We start from the raw sequence: 22,266 nt of genomic DNA, 5'->3' as shown, positions 1-22,266 counted from the left end.
CAGGCTGCTGGGGTGAACACCCCTGCTCTTGTGAAAAGTACTGCAGGCTCTTTGATAACAAGTGCTTGGGGACTTTGTTTTATGTTCCATCCAAAAAAGGCATCTTCAGCAGCACAGTCCCCCTAGCCCCATGCTGGGGTATTGGATGTGCATGGAAGAGTTCCATCAGCACCATTTTTTCCAGCACCTGGGTGGTGGTGGTTTTTTGTTTTGTTTTTTGGAAGGGTCTCATCCATAGTATTTATGCCATGCTGTACCTTCCTAAGCTATGAGATCTAACAAAGCTCACAGCTGAAGTTGGTCTAGCTTCAGAAGTTGTAAATTTTTGTCTGTTAATTTGGTATTCTCTCTGTTAGATTCTTGGATTGCATTTTTTTTTAAATTGCCACACACCTGCTGATGTAAAGTTTCCTAACTGCAGTAAGCTTTTCATTCTCTTTCTCCCACCTGACCTCATTCCTTCTAATAAGTCTGCGAACCTATTTCTCAGCGCATCTCGCTGAAAACAGTAGCCACAGGCTGAGACTCGTCCGACTCCTGCAACAAAAAGGGAATTAGTCTAATGCAGTGCCTTAACAAAAGAGAGAGTAGGAGCATGAATAATTAATATCACTAGTCTGTGGCAGTCAGATAAAATGAAATCCCATTTGCTCAGCCTTATTAAAAGGGAGAGAGAGAGCGCGCAAGGGAGAGATGGTAAAGGTTGTTAAGGGACTTGTAACATGGAAAGAATCACCTCTGAGATGGATAATGTGTTTTCTAATCTCTGTGGTCTTTAACTAAATGTAATGGTAAAGGTGCTCTTTGGATATTTCTGGCTTGCTGAATTATTTAAGATTCTGGAATATCACTTGCTTTTTATCCAGTAACTTAAACTTTTGAATCTGAAAAGTGTTAGTAGCTAAAGACTTTGATTTTTGTGGTGTTTGGTTTGTTTTTTGTGGTTTGTTTTGTTTTATCCATATATAATATATATATGGATTGTATCTGCTTAGACGTAATGTCATTCACCCCCTTGCCCCAAAAGTGCTGTTGGAAGAAGAGGGCACCTCATTAAAATATTACCTTTGGGTACCCCATTTCACACCTAAAAGCTCTTGGTTCACTCACTTTTACCAGATTTCTACCCATTACGTCACTAGCCATTATAGGTTTATAAGTATCTTTAAAAGGGTAGTCCATTTGCTGTGTGCATTATAAGATTATAAACCTCCTAGAGACCTTATGTTTTGTTTGCCCTTGAACATGGAGACCCTTATTTTAACTCCCTACTGATTAGATATTTTCATTCTTTATCTTTGGCCTTTATAGAGAAAATCCTAGTTACTTTAGGGTATTACAGCAGAGTGCATCAGAAATGTCACAGCAACTTCAAAATTGTGTTGTCATTTCAGTTATAACGCCCCTATTTTAGTTCAGGTGTAAAATTGTATTCTGGTTTGAAGCTTGGTAGACAGTAAAAGCAAAAAGCGTAGGTTTAAAAAATTGAAATCTTATGCTGAACAAGGAAGAGGTGAAAATGTGTGCCAACACCACCAAAGAGCTTCTTTTTGCAGACAAAGAGCCAGTAAAGGCAGAAAACATGTACGCGACCTAAACAAATCTCTAAAAAGAGGAGGGAAGATAGAGAGTGGAAATTGAGACAGACATCTTATGGGAAGCCTGAATCATTTTTTAATAGTTTTTAATACATAAAAGATTAAAGCATCTGGCAGACTGTAAACTACACAAGTGTACATACAAAGTGAATGTGTTAGTTTAAAAATCCCTTTTTGCCCACTTACTACAGAATTGGAAAATTGTTTTGATTTTTGAAAATGAAACTTGGCATGCACTTAGAATAGTCGTGGGTTCAGTGTTTGCTTAGAAAAGGTCAAGATATTTAAATCCCTGCATATTAACAAGTTTTCATAGAGGGCATTCTGATCATATTGATACATATCTGAAAACTGTGATCCAATTTTATGTTGACAGGTTTGATTGGAGCTAAGATCTACTAGGTGAATTAATAGTTCCTCGAGAACAGTAAGAGGCACTGTCTTGTCTCCAGGGGCTATGCGTGCAACCAGAAAGGGATGGTCTAGATTCTTTGGAAAGAAAGATTCTTGACAGGGACAGCTCAGGATAAATAAACTGAATTCAGTGGAGATTATTGTTTTTCAAATGAGACTTCAAAGCAGAAGTCAGGTGTGCCAAGCATGGCCATTAGTTTCTTCTGCAATTTTAATGGTTTTGCCACAGTGCCTTGGTCAGAATGTCTTTTCCTCTTGAGTTACGTGCAGTGTGCACTAGTGGATTGCTCTGTCTTTCTTCAGAAACAGGTGCATTTCATTGGTGATTTATGTGAAATCTCAGTGGTGTTTGCATTGTTGTTGTAGCTGTGTTGGTCCCAGAGCCTGAGACGAAAGATGGTGATATTACATCACCCTCTTGTCCCCCAAATATCTATGAAACTGTATCCATTTCACAGGTTCTGATTTTCAAATGAATTAATCTTTTTGGGATGGTATCTTCATTACTTGGTCTTTATTTAAAAGATAATTACTTCTATAAAACTGAGTAAAATTTCTTCAGGTATATTTGAGTTCTGCGATGATGAAAAACACACACTAAAAATGGCTTAATTTTGAGACATGGTACATCAGTACTATATTGATGGATGTTAATAGACAAACTTGGATAACTCTCACAAAGGAAACTGTCCAGGACCAAGATTTGTGGGGCAGAGTTGTCTGGTTGGGTAATGATAAACATAACATACTATTGAAGAGAATTCATTTATGGATGCTTACTGAATTGCTGCTAATATATTTAGTAAAGCCTGATGAAGCCTTTTCTTTTTACAGCATCATCCTAATATATGTTCTTTTCTCGTGGCCTGAGGGGGAAACGGGTTGGATCAAGCACACTGGCTGTTGCTAGGACAGCTTGCATGAGGGAAATCTGTAAAAATCGCAGTGATGTATTGTGCAAAATCCATCCTACAGACACGATTGCCTTCTTCGCAGGGACAGAAGAAATGTGGGAAAAACTAATCTTTCATCAATTTTTGCTGCATTCCTCACATTTTCTAAATGTTGGGGGAAAAAAAAAAAACCTTTCTGTTGCCAAAAGACAGCCATTACAAGAGGTGTGTTACCGCTGTAATTCAGCCTTGCAGAAACTACCTTGAGGGAAAATTGAGAGGAGTTCTTGGTCAGGTGTGAACTTAAAAGTCCAGTGAAAGCTGTCCACACACTTATCTGCATTGGGTATGGGTAACTTTTTCTGACCTACCTTTTTAAAAAAAACAAACAAACTGGTAATGCAATTTCAAGGTTGCTCAGTTGAAATTTGAAAATCAGATAATGCAAATATTAAGGTTCATACAACAGAACTAACTTGCCTATGTTGCACATACCGGATATTTCATGTTTGTTTTAAGCCATGACGTAAAATTTATTAAGAATCTCAGGGTATAGCAGGGGTGAGCAAGATACAGCCCATAGGCTGGATCTAGCCCACCAAGCCACTGGACCGCCCCACGGGATGCTCAGGCACAGAGCAGATGTTAAGATGCTTCCTTCTCTGTGTAGCTCTCTGCTCTGGATCCTGGGGTGGGGAAGGCTTCATGCATTGCCCTGCCCCTAGCAGAAAAAATCTCGCCTGTCATTGGCCTGTTTCTGGCTAATGGGAGTCAAGAGATTTTGCTGGGGAGAGGACCAGAGGGCAAAGCCTTCCCCGACCTCCAGTGTGTCTGGAGCAGAAAACAATATGGAGTGAGCAGCAGTTTTGAGCTATCTGGGGCTGAAGCAGGCAGGGTAGCTGCCTCAGAGTCCTTCTGGGCTGCTGCCTAGTAAGTACCTCCCAGCTAGATGCTGCCTCTCCTGTCCCTCAAGTCACAACACAAATCCTCTGCAACCCTTTCCCCCAAGTCACAATTTCTTCCCAAACCCTGTGCCCCTCCCCCAGGTCAGAGTCCTCTCCTGCACCCATAACCAATCCCAGTTGCTGTCTCCCAACCCTCTGTCCTGGATCACAACACCCTCCTTTACTCACACCCTCTCCAGCACCCCAGTCCCCACCCCAAGCTCCCTTCTGCATCTCTTCCATAGAGTAGTGTGGCCCTTGACCACTTACCAGTCTTGGAGGGGTCTCCTATCAAAAATTATTGCCCACCGCTGGGCTATAGCAGGAAAAATAGGACTTGAAAATATTGCATCTGTACCACATGACCTTGTTAATGTTGCTATAGAAACCCATGGGTTTTTTTTTTTCATTTTGATTGATATTAACTATGCAACCTTAAAATTAAATGGACGTAAATTTTTGCTTTTTAACATGGGACAAGCTTGAAATCTAGTTAACGTCACAATTTTTTAAAATGTATGTTTAGGCTTTCCACTGTCTGCTCAGCCTCCTTGCCAATTTTTATGGTGTGATCGCATTGTCCTGTTTTTGAACATACTTTTGGTCTGCTCTTGCTTTGGGAAAGTCCTGCTTAAACAGGTGAAGCTGACAGGCTGGAAAATGGTCAAACTGGTTTTAAACATAGTGCTTTCAAATGCAGAACTTACACAAATAGGAAAATTACTTTTTCTACTCTTTGCGGCAGTGACCTTGTGAGTTAATTGTAGTAGGTTAAAAATAAAAAAAAATTAACCCCCTTGCCAAACTGTGATTTTTTTTTTTTAGTTGAAAGATCCTTTTATCTGTCTAATTGAACATCTAAGCAAGACTTTTCTGCATTCCTATAAGATCAATACAAATTATGTTTCTCTGTTGTTCTCCTTGCCATAGTTCATGGAATCTTTCTCTCACAGTTCTTTATCTGGTACCCTTTCTAAGACCATTTTGCTTTGATTCCAGTCCTATTTCAAATACAATTCAGAGTTTGTTCATGAGCAGATCCACTTTTCAATATGGATTCAGTATGACCGGAGCAAGCAAACACAGCGTAGCTTCCTTTGGGCTGGCAGAATTTGTACCTTTTCCACCAGGGTTGTCCTGGTCTAGTGTTCAAGCTACTTATCCCTAATTCATGATAGTCTATTACAGTGCCAATCTGCTTGCCTGCCGTACTGGTATGCATTTTATTGCTGCTCTCCTCAGTAGAGGCGTGTCTGTATCCTGATGACATGCTAGAAGTTTGAGAACTAGGCCCGTAAATCATTTATTTAATGAAATCTGAGCGGTAATGACAATGCTCTGGTTTATGCTACAGCAAAATGCACTCAGCATGGCCCTGTTATATTTCATCTTGTGTATTTTTTCCCTCCTTCTGCCAGATACTTCTCTACAACCTGGAAACAGGTCAGTGTTTAACAAAGCTAGGCAGCTCGTTGGGTGACTTCACATGTGTCAACCTCCAGAATAGTCCTCCATGGATGCTTGTTTCAGGCAATAAAGACAGGAGGTACGTACAAGCAAGAGCAATACCTTATCTAGAGCTACAGTTAACTTTCTGTCCCTTATTTCCTGCTGGCCAGTATCTGGAGCTGAGAGAGTTAAGTTCTCCCCCATATACTGCGAGCACAGTGTGCATGAACTTCAGGAACAAAGTATTAGGTAATAGTTGGATGTGGCTGCCGTTTTACTTTGTTTCTGAAAGCACAATGGAAAGGCTTTCTTTTTAAGCCATTTGGTGGACACAGTTGCTGTACAGCCCAGCGAGATCACTTGGAATATCTTCCACTTCCCTGTCCCCGACCCCCACCCACAAAATTAGTTTGGCATTTAAAAGCTCACTTTCTGATATTAAAAAAAATAACCTAAGGGATGAATCATGTAGGATGAGATGGGTCCACCTGCCAAAGGATGTCAAGAGTGTATTTCAGAACACTGCAGAGTCCCTCAGGTGACAGCAAAGAGACTTCCATGTGAACAGATTCCAGCTTCTATTTAGCTGATTAACAGGCTTCTCTTTAACTCCTTGGCTTGCTGAGCTGGATTTTTCCCTGCATCGTATGCGGTGCCAGAAACGGACGCACTGGGAACAGTCAGTGTGAAAGGATTAAAGTGCTTAAAAAGACCCTTTGAGTCCAATTTTTAGGTTTTCTTTTTTGGCTGGTGATCTGCAGGGTCACTCCACTGCACCAAAGAGATGTGGGATGGCAAAAGGCCAGTCTTTAATGGCTCTCGTTCCTTGCCTCCTCCCTTCAGTGCTGGGTATGTGGCTGCAGGTGGTGGTCTGGTTCGGTGGTGGGTATCAGATTGTGAGGCGGATACTTTCCATTGCCAAATCCCAGACCTCTGTCCTGCCAGTGGAGCAGCTTGCAAAAATGATTATTTTGTCAAACAATTTTTTTCTTTTCTGCAAAGAGACAATGTAAGCAAACTGCCTACTTCATCAACAAAGAAAAGAAGCAGCTTGAGTTTGATGTAGGTAACAGAATCCTTAAGAAGTTTTTCTTAAATTAATAGGTAATAATTTCTCCTCAGTATGGCTGGGTTCTGTGAATCCAAAAAATCTGTTTGTGGTTTTGTTCTCTTGTTTAATGGTGCGTCGATATGTCTATGTGGAAACAGAAGAGCACAGACAAATTTGATATCCCTGTTGATGTAGGAAATTGAAAGCAACTCCCCTTATACGAGGGGAAATGCTGAAGTCCTCTGCTCTCAGAATATGAATATGTAAAGCTTTTCATTCTGAATTTTATAGCCCGGGTGTCTGTGGATGGGGGCCGGGCTGGAGCTAAGCTAACAGGAAACCAGAAGTCCAGAGGGTTAGCAGTTAAATAGGATCTCTGAAAAGAGACCATCCTCCATCTAAAACACAGTGAAATTACTTTGAAGGTGTGTTTAAAGGGTTTTAGCAGCAGCATAAATTTTTCTTAGTTGGACCCCCATCCATATCAAGTGGACCTCACATCCCCAGATTCCTGCTGCAGAACAAGTATTCTCAATGAAGCATTCACAGTAGGAATGTTAAATAATAATGGCCAATGGAGAAATCTGCTGCTGGAGTTAAAATGGCCTTCCTTGGGATTTGAGGCCAAAATTTGACCTTATTGTTATGGGATTGGGGAAATCATCTATTCAACATCATCTGTTAAAAACAAAGCCAAAAATCCTATCTCCCTTCCTTTGAGGAAAGGAGCGATTCTTTTGGGAGGAGTCACAGGACTCAGTCTAGATGCACTTCATAGCAAATAACGAGAACGAAATACCATCATGAGCATGAGGAGCACGTATTGTGACACTCAACAGCAGCTACCTTGCCTTCCGTGAGGGTACCTAAAATGGTGGATAACATCGGGAAAGTACCAGAGGGGTAGCCGTGTTAATCTGTGTCTGCCAAAACAACGAGGAGTCCCGTGGCACTTTATAGACTAACAGGTATATTGGATCATAAGCTTTCATGGGCAAAGGCCCACTTCGTCACATGCATTAGAGTGAAATTCCAGAGGCGGGTATAAATATAGAGGCACATGAAGAGAAGGGAGTACCAATCAAGAGGAAGGCGAGAGTTAATGAAGTCAGTCAGGGAGGATGTGGCCCACTTCCAGCTGCTGATGTGGAGGTGTGAACCCCAAGAGAGGGGAAACTGTTTTTGTAGCTGGCCAGCCATTCCCAGTCTTTGTTCAATCCAAAATGGATGGTGTCAAATTTGCAAATGAATTGTAGCTCTGCAGTTTCTCTTTGCAGTTTGCTTTGGAAGTGTTTTTGTTGCAGGATGGCTAATTTTAAATCTGCTACTGAGTGTCTAGGGAAATTGAAGTATTCTCCTCTGTTACTGTTCCTGATATTTGATTTGTGTCCATTTATACTTTTACATAGAGTCTGTCCAGTTTGGCCAATGTATATGGTAGAGGGGCATTGCTGGCATGTGATGGCATATATCAGATTAGTAAGTGTGCAGGTGAATAAACTCCTGATGGCGTGGCTGATGTTAGATCCTGTGATGGCATCACAGATGTAGATATGTGGGCAGAGTTAGAACTGAGGTTTGTTACAGGGATTGGTTCTTGAAGTTAGAGTTACTGTGGCGTTGTGTGTAATTGCTGGTGACAATTCTCTTCAGGTTGGTGGGCTGTCTGCAGGTGAGGACTGGCCTTACTCCCAGGGTCTGTGAGGTTGAGGGATCATTGGCCAGAATGGGCTGTAGATCAGAGGGTGTGCTGGATTGATTTTAACTGGGGGCTGTAGGTGATGGCCAGTGGTGTTCTGTTGTTTTCCTTGTTGGGCCTGTGTTATAGCAGGTGGCTTCTAGGTACATGTCTGGCTCTGTCAATCTGTTTCCTCACTTCCTCAGGTGGGTATTGTAGATTTAGGAATGCTTGGTAAGGGTGTTGTAAGTGACTGTCTGAGGGACTGGAGCAAATGTGGTTGTACTTAAGTGCTTGGCTGTAAACAGAGGATTGTGGTGTGCCCCACGTAGAAACTGGAGGCATGTAGGTAAGCATAGTGGTCAGTAGGTTTCCGGTTTAGGGTGGTGTTTATGCGACCATCTCTTATTAGCACTGTAGTGTCCAGGAAGTGGATCTCTTATATGGACTGGTCCAGGCTGAGGTTAATGGTGGGGTGGAAACTATTGAAATCACAGTGGAACTCTTCCAGAGCCTCCTTCTCAGGGGTCCAAATGATGAAGATGTCATCAGTGTCGAGCAAGCAGAGGAGGGGTGCTAGGAGACATTGTTCCAGGAAGCGTAGGTTGAGGAAGCGTTGTTCCAGGCTAGCTATAAAAATGTTGGCATGCTGTGTGGTGCCCCTGATTGGAAGGTATAAATTGTCCCCATATCTAAAATAGTTGTGGGTGAGGACAAAGTCACAAAGCTCCATCACCATTTGTGCCTTGGCCTCATCAGCAATACTGTTCCTGACAGCTTGTAGTCCATCTTCGTGTGGGATGTTGATGTAAAGGGCCTTTACATCCAGGGTGGCCAGATGGCGTTTTCAGGAAGATCACCAATGCAATGTAGTTTCCTCAGGAAGTCGGTGGTGTCTTGAAGATAACTAGGAGTGCTGGTCTTAGTAGAGAGCTTACATAGCCAGACAGTCCTGCGGCGAGAGTGCCAATGCCTGAGATGATGGGGCATCCAGGATTTCCAGGTTTATGGATCTTGGTTAGTAGCACTGGTTGGGGCTCTAGGGGTGTGTATGTTCCTGTGCTTTGTAGGGAGTATCTTGAGCAGATGGTGTAGTTTCTCTAGGTACTCCTCAGTGGGATCAGAGGATAGTAGCCTGTAGAATGTGGTGTTGGAGGGTTGCCTCATAGCCTCCTTTTGGTAGTCTGTCCTATTCATGATGACAACAGCACCGCCTTTGTCAGCCTCTTTGATTATAATGTCAGAGCTGTCTCTGAGGCTGTGGATGGCATTGCGTTCTGCACGGCTGCAGTTATGGGGCAAACAGTGCTGCTTTTCCACAATTTCAGCCTGTGCGTGTTGGCGGAAGCACTCTGTGTACAGGTCCAGTCTGTCACTTTGACCATCAGGAGGAGTCCGTGCAAAATTCTTCTTCTTGTTGGTGGGAGGGTGTCTGTGGGTCAGTGCTCTGCTCAGTGTCATATTGAAGGTATTCCTGGAGTCGGAGGTGGAAAAAATAGGCTTCTAGGTCCCTTCAGAACTGCATCATGTTTGTGTGGGTGGTGGGGTAAAAAGAGAATCCCTGTGATAGGACAGACTCTTCTACTGGGCTGAGTGTGTAGTTGGATAGATTGACAATATTGCTGTGTGAACATTGGAAATCTGTCTGTTGGGGAATCAGGTTCCTGCCATTGTGGGAAAGCTGGCTGAGAATATAGTGGTTTACATCTACCCCTGAACCTGGCTAGATTTATTTCTGGAGCAATCAAATAACAGAGGCAAAGGCTTGCTCCTCATTTGGACTAGTAGAGAACTGAGGCGTTCCCACTGAGCATAACTGTCACGGCAGAGCGTAGAGGGGAATGGCAGCCTCTGTGATAACTGAGGCACCAGTTATTTGGAGCTTCATCTCAGGTGTGTAAAAGGCCTTTTATTTTTAAAACAAACACAAACAATTCAAAAAACCCAGCACAAAGTCCAGTGGCACCATATAGGCTAACATATATTACAGCATAAATTGTTGTGGACAAAGTCCCACTTCCTCAGATGTGTCTGACGAAGCGGGTCTTTGCCCACAAAGCTTATGCTCCAGTATATCTGTTAGTGTGCACCATGTACACCATATATCTGTTAGTGTACACCATGCCGTGCCACAGGACTTCTCCTTGTTTTTGCGGATACAGACTAACACAGTGACCCCTCTGATGCTTGTAAACAGTTCAACTGTTCTTTTTAGTTTTCCTTGGGCTCGCAGGATGGAAATGTGCCTGAAAGCTGGACCCTTGCTGATGTATCAACTGGGATGGAGGCAGTTTCATTTCCAACCGTGCTTACTAATAGGGAAACTTTCATTATTATAGAAGGCACTTGCAGCCAAAGATGGGGAGAGTGCTGTGCATAAGAGAGGTTCAGCAATATTATATCCTTACCCAATGTTCTAATACACACCAGAGACTCCTTTCTCGCTGCTGAAGTGGGAGAAAGCCAGGAGTGCTTTTTGTTCTGTCTGGAAGTGTTCTGATGAGTTAAGCCATAGGTGTTGCAACAGAACCATCCTCAGTGTACTCCCGTCTCTGTTCCAACATGTTTTTCTGCCTGTCAGATGGATGCTACCCTGTTGGAGTCTTTGGATGGTTCTGTCACCTTTTGTTTTAATTGTTGGAATAGAGTTATTTGCAAACTCCTATGGTGTGGTTTTCATTAGAACAGGGGAAAAGGGAGGGCTTCTTGGAAAAGCACAAGGATCACGCCATGAATAATGAACATAATACAATTTGGACTTTAGTATGCTGGATTGTTCCATTTCTGACATTTATCATATTATCTTAATACTAAGTTTTTTAAAAAAGAGACTCCCCTTTTTTACTGCATTCGGGCTTTTAGCACAGCATGATTTCTTAGGCATATCAGGCAGTGATATAGATTTGTATTCATCTGAGCTCTGAGACAGATTTTAATTGGTATAAGTGATCCTTACCATGCACAAAGACATCCATTCTCATTGTCTATGTAAATAAGGAAAGAAGTGACTGATGAACTCCTTTCTTTATCTCAAAATGAGAGTTCATAGATGTTTCTCCCTCTCTAATGGGTACTTTTTGCTCTTAGATGGGTTTGAAACTTTTCTCTCTTCTACCCAATCATTATGTATCTCAAGTTCTTGATTCAGGAGAACATTATTATTCAAAAATGCACCTAAACTTGTCCTTAATTTTCCTGAATTGGGGCCCTAGTATAAAAACAGAATTTTCTTTCCAGTCATATGTGATCATAGCCAAACATAAATTAATAGAACTAATTTTTTTCAGTTTCACAATCTATTTGGAGACCACTAGGATCTTAATGGTCCCTTAGTAATAAGGAGCTTTAGCATAGAGATTGACTCGTAAAAATATTGTGTGCAATGTTGTTGTAGCTATGTTGATCCCAGGATATTACACACAAGGTGGATGAGATAAAATAAAACATCCAAATAAAGATATTACCTCACCCACCTGGTCTTTTTGAGGGAAAAAAAATATTAGTGGTCTTAATTCTGATCTCATTAGTATTATTATAAAATAGGAGCGAGAGTTTGCATCTGTGTGAAATTGTTGTAAGATCGGAATTGGCCACTGGCAAAAGTGTGTGTGTGTATCTGGTAAAAAAGAATAATATAGATCTTCTCAGCCCTTCCCACACATTTAAAGTTCTTGTAGTGATAACATAGGACAGGATACTGAAGAAGACCAAACTTGGAATGAAATATTGTAGGCAGACTTTTTTTGCTCATGCTGATGGGAATAGAAACTTTAAAGAATAATGGCTGTGGGTATGCCTTCAATAGACAATACAGACTATTTTGGTTAATTGCTCCAGCAGTTGCAATCTCAGCTGTTCATCCAGGACTTTGCTGCTCGGAGTGCGGTTTGATTTCTGACTTGCTAAATTAAAGAGTATTAGGAACTTGCTGAAAATCGGGATTTTTTTTTTTTAAAGTGTCTGAAGATGGACAGCCCCCGTCACTAGTTGTTTTTTATAATCTAGGCCAAAGAAACTTAAAAAAGGCATCTGTTTGGATGCTTGTGGGTGGCTTTATTCAGAGTTAATGTCAGCTCTTGTGCATCTTAGCCAAAGAGTCCCTTGATTTTTTCCTCTTTGATGTCATATTTGGTTCCTTGTCCCTTAACTGCATCTTTGGTATTGTCCTGAGGTTTTTACGGATAGTGCTTAGAAACTAAGGAGACAGGTGCCATAGCAATTCCGCAGCTAGATTGTCGTTTATTACTCACTGCACTGTAAGCAGTTCACAAGACAAAGGAACGATCTGCTGGGCGGAAATTCTTAGAACTCGAGTTACTGTGGCACAGCTACGAAACATAGTGCCTGTAGTGTAGACATGGCCTCAGATGGCATCTAACCAATAGAGCAGTCGGATTGCTGATAGCTTTTTAGTTGCAGATGTTTTTTTTTTATTGGGTTTCTGCCTTTACCAATGAATTGCAGACGCTTTAAAAGTATTCTGGTGTTTTGTAAGTGTAATGCAACTGTAATCAATGCCCTAATATAATCCAAACAGTGTTTGAATTCTCAGGAGCTGGAGATTGGAGTGTTAACAGCTGCCTCTATCTGTTCTTATTTCCATTTGTTCAGGGTCAGGGTATTTGACCTCCGCAGAAGCAAATCTTTGTGCTCACTCTATGCCCACCATTTAGGAGTGTCTGCTGTACAGATGGATGACTGGAAGATTGTCAGTGGAGGAGAGGAGGGTCTGGTCTGCGTGTGGGATCAGAGGATGGGCACCAAGCTCTGGGAAATGCACGCCAGGTAACTTCAGCTGCTCAAAGGGTTTGCTGCCAGAGCATTACCAGATCCAGTGGGCACTAGGAATGACTGAGCTGGCATGTTGTCACTTTGGTCCTGAACATCCTATGCCTAAAGTTGCTGAAGACAGTACAATAGTTGTTAGTTTTCAGTCTCTAGTGGAATCTGTGGTCTGTTCAGTTGGACTCTTCGATTAAAGAAGGTTCCAGATGGCGGTGGGTGTGAGCGAGCGAGCGAGCGTGTTCTGCCATAATTTTCATGGGAGTTGTTGCTCATTTAATTTAAAGGAGCACTAACAAAACAAAAATGCTAAATAGACCAAGGTCCTTTTAATAAGTTTCTTCTAACACATCATTTCTGCAGTGACGGTAATTTTGTTAATCTGATTTATTTTTGGTGGTTTATTTTTTTGCATTTTTCTCAGATTAGACAATTGTTAATTTCATTTGCTTCCCTTCCATAGGACAATGTTGCCATGTATTGCTTGAAAACACTACCAAAGGGAAATATTTTTGTCAGGGTTGGTGCAGGGTGCGTAGGAGAGTATCATATACTGGTGTGTGGGGTGTTGAATTTTGGTTAAATTTCATTTGTCTTCACTTTAGTGAAATCTCTCACTATACAAATCCTGATTTTCAGGCAGTTTTGGCTTGCCAGTTTTATTCTTGTGTTATCTGTTTACTCAGCGCCTCCGATGGTCAAAAGGGAGGACTTCAATAAAAAAAAAACAACTTTAGAATTAAAAAAAAAAAGAAAAAAGAAAAAGTAGACTTTAGAATTTAAAATTAAAAAAAAAATTAGACTACAGAGATTATTCTAATTTCAAGCATACACACACCCTGCTCCAACACGTTCACATCCCTTTAAAATGCAGACCTCAGAGTGCCAAATCTGATGCTTCTGCACCAGTAGGCTGACATAGCTACAGCTATTTGTCCTCAAAGTACACAATGCTTGAATAATATCTTGGAAGTGAAGAAAGAAACTTTATTTTCATGGGCCAAGTCTTAACCATTTCCTTAGATGGTTCTTATTCAGGCAAAATTTACATTCAATTTCAGTTCTGCCCAAGCGAAGATCATAGAGTTTAGCCCTTAGTAACACTGGGAGTGATATACTCCTGTTATCTCTTGATAAAATGAAGAGATATGTCCTAATTTTAATGACTCTTTCCCAAGGGCCCAGGTGGATGAGACAAGGTATTTACTGTCGGGTGAAGTCAAGTCAGGTCATTGATTGATATCAAGTGGTTTCCTTCTCTTTTGACCCATGAGTTAAGTTCCGTTGATGCAGCTGTTGCATTAGGGACATTATTGCATTGATTATCTTCCAAGTCAATACTTAATGAGCATGGCAGAGAAGAGGGCAATTGGTATGTGATGAGTGTTAAGGGTGGAAGAGGAAACAGCCTCTGACTGAAGTCATTAGAATTAGCAGTTATACAATTATTAACCTGTAGGTGAGCCAAAAATAGATAATCTGAATAAATAGCACCTGGAGGCCTTCACTGAAAGGAGACACATTATCAGGTGTCTGTGTCCATAACCCACAACCAGGGATGGGGAAGCAGAGGAGGTGATTTGTTTGTTTGGGGGATGACAGATGATGTAAGCAGGCCGATGAGATAAGCTATTTCATCATCTTCTGGGAGTGTCTCATACTGAAAGAATCCTGCCTTGAAACCAGGAGCTCTGAGGTCAATATTTAAACTATTCATGAGTGAAGGATGGGAAGAACACTTCAGCTTTGTGTCATGCAGTGAAGGTCTGAAACGTTCACAACTCACAGTTCCACCTGAGGCGTGTAGATCCAGTTAACTTGGATGTTAGTGTATTCACAGAGACGATGAGCATATGTGATACCTCGCAGCAGTTCCTGGGATGTGGTCCCAGTTCCATCTGCATTCTAGCAATACTCCACTAGATGGTGCTAAAAGCATCATTTTGTTATTTAAATAGGTACAGCATAGACTCTCAAGTTAACACCAGATTTGCAAACTGACCGCTCATCCACACCTCATTTGGAACCTGAAATAACCATTAGGCATCAGCTGAGATCCCCCCCCCCACCCGCCACCAAAAAAAAAACAAAAAAAAAACCCCTATCAGCAAGTATAGTGCAATACCGTGTCAAATATAAGTTAAGAAAAATAAAAGGAAAGCAGAAATTTCCTTCTGCACAGTAAAATTTCAAAGCTGTACTCGGACAATGTTCATTTGTAAACTTGAGAAAGAACAACCACGGTGTTTGCTCAGCATTACAAATACCCACCATTCATGAGGTGTTTGTAACTCTGATGTCCTACTGCACTGCCCGGAGAAATGACAGTCTAGGATCTCAGCCTGTGAGTAAAGACAGTGTGCTAAGTCAGGTGGATCATTGGCTAACTTGCTATAACAATTCCTGTGTTCCGATTAGGTCATTAGTTGTCTGACCCGGGTGTAAGTGGGTTCTCTCCCCCATTTCTGCTGTTTATTTTCCAGACACCCAGTCCGTCATATCTGGTTCAATACTCACAGCCTCATCACAGCAAACATCCCAGATGAGAAGAACCCCCGGGGTGCCAGCATCATGGATGATGACCTGACAGCTCATCGTAGGTGAGTGAACTAGTCTGGGAGGACAGAACTTTCTGCACTTTACCCCGTCTTAGAGAAGCAGAGACGCTTGTGAAAATGTCAGTTAAAACCCACCCAGGTTTTGATGCAAAACCAGTAACCAGATAGATGTGCAATGTTTAAAAGCAGATCAGGGTTTCCCAAGACCCTTGAAGAAAGTGCTCTTTCTTTCTCTCTGAACTCAGAAGTCGCCTCTTCTGTAGGAGAACACACAGGCCACTGAAGCAGCACAGGGAACATGCTCCTTGTCTTCCTTTAAATGTTAGTTGGTGGCATTAGCTCAGGAAGAGACAATGCTGAAGCCTAAACTAAAGTCTTGGTATTTTTTCAGATCAGTTCACTTTCCCTTTCTGATTCCAAGTACCAAGCTGTAATATACTGATTTTCCCTGTCCCTGCATCAGATTAGATCGTTTTAGGGCAGGTAACAGTTACATCCATGCATTGCTAAAGTAAGTGAATCAAATCTCGTCTCGAAGGGCATACAATGAACATTTTGGGTGTTAGGAAGGGATTTCCTTTTACCTAAAATATTGCACAAATGTTCATGGTGTATTGAGACCTTATTTGCTTTCTTAAAGCAACCAATGTTGGCTGCTTCTGCAAGCAGGATACTAGATTTCTCAGATGTTGGTAAAGATCTGACTTTCTTTCTAGCACTGTTAGAAATGGTACATTGTGTATATTTTTTTGGCCCAGGCATCGAGGAATCATCTATGCTTATGAATTCTCAGTGGACCAGTTGACTCAAGAGAGTGTCCTTCCTATTTGTCGTTCTTCCTACGATGAAGTGACTGGTTACAACTACAACATTGGCCTTACTGTCCCCTACGACAACATTTAGGAATGGTTTTGTGACCCAGACCCTAACCAGCCATCATGGAGCAGAAAGGAGACTGCGAATCACAAAAGATGGTTACTAAAGATTGTGTTGATTTGTCACAGCCTATTTAATGAGCTGAGTTCTTGCTGAAAACTGAAGGTATCTGCAAGAGCAGATTCTGAGGCTGCCGCTAAAACTATCACTGGAATATACTGATGATCCAAAATGACCTTTACATTTTGCTTTCTGGTCAACGGAAGTTGAAGAATGAGTGGGAGACTGAAGCCAGAGGAAACGGCCCATTCTCACTGCTCATAGTGAAAAGAGTGGTGACCTCATCCTCTTGGCAAATTTGTGAGTGATGGTGGGGGGCGGAAAGGAGAGCCCTGAGTGACAGAGGGAGAAAGAATGGCTACTTTCTCGACAGGGTGACAAGGGTGCAGAAGAGCACAAACACATGCAGATGCTTTGCTTTCTTGAGCAAAAGAAACTGGAACTGGGAGAAGGCCTGCTGGAGAGTCACAACCTGCATGTGCTGCAGAGCATGTCCAGTGATCTGCAACTGAACCAAGCACAATATGCTCTTCTTAGGGGGCAGCTCGCTCTCATCCATGCTGGAGCAGGTTGGGAACAAAGCTTGCCATGCACCTGGCGATTACTTTGAAATACAGTTTTTAATCTGTATACTAAAAATTTCCAAAAGGACTTCCTTCCTTGCAGGTTTTTGGGTGGGCTAATGCCTTGCACACAGATGTCATTTGCCTGCTCTCTGCAGCGCCTTGAAATTCAGCAGCATCCCTTCACTGTCTCTGAAGTTGTTCTCATTCCAGATTTACCTTCTTAGGTAACGTGACACTTGAGGCTGATCATGCCCATTCAGCAAAGTAGAGAGAACATAACTGCCAAGGTAGATGGTTATGCAGGTTCTGTCTTGCACCCTGGCAATTGTGATTAGCTCATGTTGTTCCCTTTGAGAATTGTACATGCTCAAGGAAGGCTGGGTCTGACCCTCAACAAGAAGAGTAGAGCTAAGGCCTTGTCCAGAGCCAGAGGCTGCACTGGATTAACTAAATGTGGGGCAAAACTCATTTGGCTAAGCTGGTGGGGTAAAACTCATTTGGCTAAGCTGGTGCCAAATCCTGCATGTTTAACTTCCATCAGTTTAAAACTGGTGGGTTGTTGGTGTAGGTTGTACCTGTATTTTTTTCAGTGCATGCTAAACTAACAGGAATCAGGTTTAAAGTGGATTCAGATTATCTACATGTTTTCAGTGGTTTAACTCAATGGGTTTAAAATTACACCTTTAATTAAATTGACACAATTTTATGTTACGAGTGTCCTAGGAAGTCTGTTTGTGAAGTGGGCTGCCTCTTCATTAAATTAACCACCCTGGATACTGAAAATAGTCCCAGGGTAATTTTTCCAGCCCGAAAAAAGAAATCATTTACAATTATTTATTGTATTTGTCTGGTGGTGTTTTCCATGACCCCCAGGCACATTTTTACACGTTGTTGGGTTGTGACAACCCTGTTACCTTTCTTTAACACAGCACATTAATGGAAATGTGTAGACAAAACTCAACCAAGTTGACTATGCAATAAAATACATTTTGTGTTTCCAAGAAGCCTTTGGTATTTCTGATCTCTGCAGCATAGTTTATCAATCATTTCCATTCTGGAGAGGCCAACTTCCCTCCTATTGCTCTGTGGTTTACAGCCTGGGCCTCTGGTTTCATTCAGGCATGTACAGGTTGAACCTCCTAATCTGGCAGCCTTGGGACTTGACCATTGTTTGACTAGAGAATTTGACAGACCATTGGCTAGCAGCATTACCATTTTCACTGCTTACTGGGCTCTCAGAAGACATTTGGGGTAAATTACAGCTAAATAACAGCACAGAACACTGAGAACCAGGACTGGTGGCTAGGAACAAACATTATGGGATCACGGGAAACTTGGCCACACCCATGGTAAGTGGCTGTCCAGCTAACTAAAATCAAGCTGGATTACGGATGTTGCCGGAGGAGAGCATTCTGGATCAGAGAGGTTCAACCTGTAGTAGAAATCCACTGGAGACGTTCTTGCTCTAACTAGGCATTTCATTATCTGGTCCAAAATGTCCCTCTCTTTAATCTACTGTGAACATGCAAGGGTGGCCAGATATCCCACCTCTGTGTCTCTGTCCTCCATACAATACAATGATTTTTGTGCCCAGTAAACCTTTGCTCAGCCTTGTGCCAGGCTCTGAGTCACTAGGCCACTCGTTAACCTTGCCTCCTTGATCCTATACAACAGTGTCCCTCCCTTTGGTTGGTAGCCAAAGCCTCTTGCACATTGTCCCAGCTTCTCCTGGAATCCATCGTGACGATTGCACATTCCTTCCTTGCCTCATCTAATTGTTTTTATTTTGTCTCCCTTTATTGTTCTTTAAGAGACTGAAGGGGTTGCTGTGAAAGAGAAACTGCAGAGTAAATTTTGATAGAGTGTGTGTTGTGAAGAATTGTCAGGCTGTCCAGAAGCTCCTGAACATGTGGCTCTACACAGCCACACCTTGAATATCCCACATCTCCCCCTTGCAATACAGTTGGTCTGAATTGTCATTGCCAGAAATGGTCTCCAATGCTAATAGTTGCACCCTCGGCTCCCCTCCACCTGTCTTGTCCTGTGGGGAGAGCAGTGGGCCTGGAACTGGGACTGTGCTCCACCCCAGCTCTGGTCTCTCTGTGGAGCTGCCCCATAGCAGCTGTCATCCTGTGTGTGGGGAGGGGCTCGTTGTTGTTTTCTCCGTGCACAGTGCTAACCCTCCCTGGGCGTGAATCCGGGCTCCCTCACTGGAAGTCTGCCTGCCTGCAAAGCACCAGCCACAGTATAGACGTCAGTCACCACTGCAGCTTTGCACTCGGCTGCTGCATCTGCTTCCCAGCCAGGAGAACACCAGTACTCGGCCAGATTTTGCCCTGCGCTGTAACAGGATTACAGCCCCTTTCCAAGCGTCTTCAGGCTTTGCTGTGTTTTTGTAACTGTCTGACTCCACAATTGCACTTCACTTCTACCAGGTTTGCTCGGCTCTACTAGGGAAATGTTCATGTTCTCATGTAGGACATGCAGCTGCTGCGCTCCACCCACCGTACGTGGCAGTCAGTGCTCCACCCTGCATCTTTCCTTCCAGGGACAGCGCTGTGGTTGCCCCTCTCTTCGTGTCGCTCCGCACAAGCACCCTCACCTCTTGCCTTCCACTCACTCGAGCGATGTCCACATTTAAAATGCTGCAGACTTACCGTGGATAGCCCCACTACCGAGCCAAAATAGCATGCTCCCCTTGCTGTCGTTAACGGGCTGTCCAGCTGGCAGTAGCTCCGTCAGTTGGCTTGTTCCTCCCTTGCCCTCCCTCTGTCTACATACGTGCATTGAGTCATGTGCATCTAGCCCAGCAGCAAGTCTTCTGACAGTCTGGGGCTCCAGAGGGAAGGTCCAGATAATCATCAAATGACCCCTCCTCCGTTGGCCATTCCCAGCTCTGGCAGGCAGGGGCTAGGGGCACCATCCCAGCTAGCAGCTGTTGATGGACCATCAACTTACCTGGTTCTTTTCTGAACCCTGTTACGATTTTGACCTCCACAGCACCCTCAGGCAAGGCGTTTCACAGGTCAACTGCACCTCGTGGGAAGAATTACTTCCACCTGTTTGTTTTAAATCTGCTGCCTATTCATTTCATTTGCTGGCACGCACACACCCCACTGCCCATTCGTGTGTTATGAGGAGGAAATAACTTTTCCTTATTTACTTTCTCCACCCTGGCCATGATTCTGTAGACCTCTTGTTCCCTCTCTTCTTAGTGGTTTCTCTTCTAACCAAAAAAGCCCCAGCCTTATTAATTATTCCTCAGGTGGCCACCCTTCCACACCCCTAAGGACTTTACTTCTGGGGGTGAGGTCACCTTAACTGCAGCTGGAGGCTGAAGTAATTTGCCAAGTCGCAGAGAGGTCGCCGAGTTAGTTTGTATCTTCAAAACCAACGAGAAGTCCTGTGGCACCTTATAGATTTAACAGCTATTTTGGAGCATAAGCTTTTGTGGGCAAAGATCCACTTCATCAGATGCATCTCACAAAGCGGGTCTTTGCCCCCAAGAGCTTATGCTCCAAAATATGTTAGTCTATCAGGTGCACCAGGACTTCTTGTTGGTTTTGCCAAGTTGATCAGCCCTATGTATATTCCTTTCCCTCCCTCCACGCTCACCCAGGCATTTTGTAAAATATAACCACAGGCTATAAATAAAGCCCAGGGACCCATTTTATCAGGCAGGATGTAGCTTGCAAGACGGAAGTGAGTGGCAGCAAGCAAGACTGCTCCCTGACGGGACCTTGCCTTTCTCCTGGGGCTGAGTACTCTTCTCAGGGAGAGGGTGGGGTTAGAGGAGGACAGAGGTGGGATTTTTTCTCCTCTTGCCAGCTTTTCGTGCCAAAGAGCTGAGGTGTTACTAAAGTGGGCTACTCTCTCACCTTCCCTGCTGTTACCCTCCCATCTGCCTCCCTCTTCAGGGCCAGCCATTTGTGAGGGGTGCAAGGACAGGGTAAAGAAGAGAGGAGGTAACAAAGGGAGGCCCTGGATGGCTCTTATCGGCCACGTGAGCTGCAGGAGGTTGACTCAGGGCAGGGCTGGGGGTGGAGTGCAGGTGCCGGCAGGATTTTTGAGACTGGGAGGGGGATCAGGGCTGAGGCAGGGGCGTGGGTGTGAAAAGGGGGTCCAGGGAGTAGGATCTGGGTGTTACTTAGCTTGGGGGACTGCCTGGAAGTGCTGACTTGTCCCTGTGTTGCAGTTCCTGGCCAGCAGGAGCTGCAGAGCTGGTGCACAGGGCCAGGGCGATGTATGATGGGTTCCCTACACCCCTGTCGTCCCTTTGCCCAGGAGCCAGAGGGAAGTGCCCCCACTGCTAGGAGCTGGGTTGAGCCAAATAGGGAGTTTGCTGGTGCCCTGTCCCATCTCCATCCCAAAATGGGGCAGACGGAGTTGCCAGCACCCCGTTTTGACCAGAGGCGCCAGGAGAAGCCCAGACACTTGGCAGCCCTGCTACACAGCCCTATGTAAAGGCCAGGCATTACTGGCAGGTGTAGCTTGTTCATCCCTTGCGCTAACACCGTGGGTTAGAGCTGCCATGCAGCAGGGCTGGCGAGAGGAAAGATGGAGGTTGGGCTGGCAGCATTGCAGGATGGGACCGGTATGGACCATTACAGGCCCAGGGAATTTGTAGCTGAGCAAGGGCTAGAGGGTAGAGCCTAACAGCAGCAGTGCTAAGACTGAAGACTTTCTCCCCTTGGGTGCTGTGCTTTCTGTGAGCCCCACGGTGTGGGGGAAGATGACAATTCAGGGGAGATCAGAAATGCTGCGCAGAGCTGGTGTAAAATCCAACCCTCCAGCAGCGCCTCCAGTGACAATGCCAGTGGGGACTGTGCAACCTGCATCACTGGGAAGGGGGGATGTACAGCTAGGGTGGGGGGCTTCTTTGTACCCCAGAGCAACATAACATAACCATTTAGGCCAGTGTAGACCCACCCATACAGTGAACGTCCCTTCGCTAGGAAACCTCCCTCACTGGCAGTGTCCAGGCTTAAGAACTTGCTAGCTTTCAAGTATCTTCACCATTCCCAGCATAGCATGGGCTCACCCTTTAATAAGAGCAAATCTCTGCTAGGCAACCAAACAAAACCGGGCCCTAGGGTGCTTGCTTGAGGCAGAGACATGCTGTAAACCAGCTCCGGGGTACACCCACGCCCTGTGCGCTGGCATAATGGTTTTACTGGCAGGTGCGAGAGGGGGGCTGCCCTGCCCCTTTGTGGAACAGGAGCATTTTTGCTGATCTCCCCTGAATTGTTTGTGCCCTGTATTTTGCAGAAATCTGTATTTTAAAAAGCAGCCTGGAGCTTCTGAAAATAGTATTTTTCCCCTCATTCGGCTTACCAAAGACTACCTTGGGAACAGGTGTCCAAGGGAAGAAATATATTCACAATATCAGCAACAAGA

At 43.8% G+C, this 22,266-nt stretch overlaps 1 protein-coding gene across 1 annotated transcript in view; it reads left to right on the top strand.

Moving 5' to 3' along the window:
* FBXW8 (F-box and WD repeat domain containing 8) overlaps positions 1–18,586 on the top strand; it is a 71,951-nt gene extending 53,365 nt beyond the window's left edge. Inside the window, exons 8-11 of the mRNA XM_075012896.1 lie at positions 5,268–5,395; positions 12,639–12,812; positions 15,293–15,409; positions 16,126–18,586. Of these exons, the coding sequence (XP_074868997.1) occupies positions 5,268–5,395; positions 12,639–12,812; positions 15,293–15,409; positions 16,126–16,270 (564 nt within the window). The 3' untranslated portion in view covers positions 16,271–18,586. The remainder of the gene's footprint in view (positions 1–5,267; positions 5,396–12,638; positions 12,813–15,292; positions 15,410–16,125) is intronic.
* Positions 18,587–22,266: the final 3,680 nt, after the last annotated feature.

Source organism: Carettochelys insculpta, chromosome 18, assembly GCF_033958435.1.
Source record: "Carettochelys insculpta isolate YL-2023 chromosome 18, ASM3395843v1, whole genome shotgun sequence".
Taxonomy (NCBI): Eukaryota; Metazoa; Chordata; order Testudines; family Carettochelyidae; genus Carettochelys; species Carettochelys insculpta.
This window is presented reverse-complemented; position numbering and strand designations above follow the sequence as displayed.